This window comes from Brassica rapa, chromosome A08 (assembly GCF_000309985.2).
Source record: "Brassica rapa cultivar Chiifu-401-42 chromosome A08, CAAS_Brap_v3.01, whole genome shotgun sequence".
NCBI classification, from domain to species: Eukaryota; Viridiplantae; Streptophyta; class Magnoliopsida; order Brassicales; family Brassicaceae; genus Brassica; species Brassica rapa.
Genome location: NC_024802.2, coordinates 10,185,933 through 10,187,399, shown reverse-complemented (window position 1 = coordinate 10,187,399; position 1,467 = coordinate 10,185,933). Strand labels below are relative to the sequence as shown.

General features: G+C 33.5%; 1 protein-coding gene across 1 annotated transcript; it reads right to left on the bottom strand.

Moving 5' to 3' along the window:
- Positions 1-312: 312 nt before the first annotated feature.
- LOC103833553 (S-protein homolog 2) lies at positions 313-964 on the bottom strand. The gene has a single exon (XM_009109640.3). It carries the CDS (start codon positions 907-909, stop codon positions 388-390), a length of 522 nt encoding a protein of 173 aa, XP_009107888.1. The 5' UTR covers positions 910-964; the 3' UTR covers positions 313-387.
- Between the last annotated feature and the right edge of the window lie 503 nt (positions 965-1,467).

The window sequence follows — 1,467 nt, the reverse complement described above, 5'->3', positions numbered from 1 at the left end:
TATATTTGTTCCAAGGGTAGTTGTAAATTTAATTTTAATCTAAATTAATTTTATTTATTATTTGGAGCTTATATATTTTGTTTTGTAAAGGACCCGAAATATCTCAGAACCAGCACTGCGGATCGGGTTCCGGTTGTTTCTGTTTGCGTTAGGGTAGGGAGTGCGGTTAGGGTAAAAACGCCCATGCCTAGTCCCAGCTATCGTTTTTGTACCGAGTCCATATAAAAGCATCATATAGTAGTGAGATCCCGGCTATGAACAATTATCAATTTATAAAGAAAAAAACTGAAATAACAAAATAGTGGTTTATTTTATATTATGTTTGAAGCTCGCGAGCCATAGACAAAACAAACGCATTACATTTATCTCGGCTATGTCTTTAATTTGTCAATACAAGGACTTATTTTTATTCCATGGATAACAAAGATCAAACTCATGAGTTATCTTGTTAAACCTACAAGGTCCGAGCGGTCTTATCTTCCACACACAATTATTGCACCAGAATTCGCCGGAACTATCTCGGGGCTCTTTATATATGTCGAACCAATAGCTTCCAATCTTTGGCAACACAAAATAACAGAAAAATAATGACCTTCCAAATATCTGACGCCCGAAACTAAACGACCACGAGCTATCCACTTGCAAACTTCTGACACCAAAATCATCGTCTTTTGATTTACAATGATACGAGACTATACTACCAATATCGTTGATGATTTCTACAGTTTTTTTTGCATAAGGACTAGACGACGCATATGTTGGTGGTGATGGACCATATGGAACTGGAATGTTGTTGTTTGTGCCGGCATTTGACGAATATGTAGTTATGAAGATAATCAATATGAATAAGGATAGGTGTCGTTTTGGAATATCCATTTGGGTGGTATAGGAGAGTGTAGCTAACAACATGAAGTTTGTGATGAGTTACATATAAAATAATGCTAATGTATTATGACATAGAGTCAACGATCATTTTAATTTCTTTCCGTAAATATATTATACGAATATTATTTTTCTTAAATTAACGTACATGGTCATTGAAAAAAAAAACGTATATGGTCAAATTTTTTAGTCAAGGAACGTTAGTTAATTAACATTTTAGATTTTTCTTAAATTAACGTATATGGTCATAGTCAATGAACGTTAGTTAGTTAACATTTTAGATTGACTCTTTTTGAGTTATAGAATTAATATTCTATAAATTAATATTCAGTAAATTAATAAGCACGGTAAATTAATAAATTTCTCAGGTCTCAAATTGGATTGGTTCAAAGTATGACATAAACCGATAAAATAATAAAGGAATATTTGCTACAATAACTTAAAAAATATTGAAAAAAATAACTGGACGCTTGTCCCTGGTGGTAAAGGATTCACGGTAGTGAGTTTTCCTACCTAGGTTCGAGTTTCGGCCACCGTCGATTATAATAGGTGAAAAAGACGGTCCTTCTGGATGCTTTCGGTGGG

Excerpts from the sequence above, each read along its gene's own strand:
- LOC103833553 (XM_009109640.3), bottom strand. The coding sequence starts at position 909 with ATGTTGTTAGCTACACTCTCCTATACCACCCAAATGGATATTCCAAAA.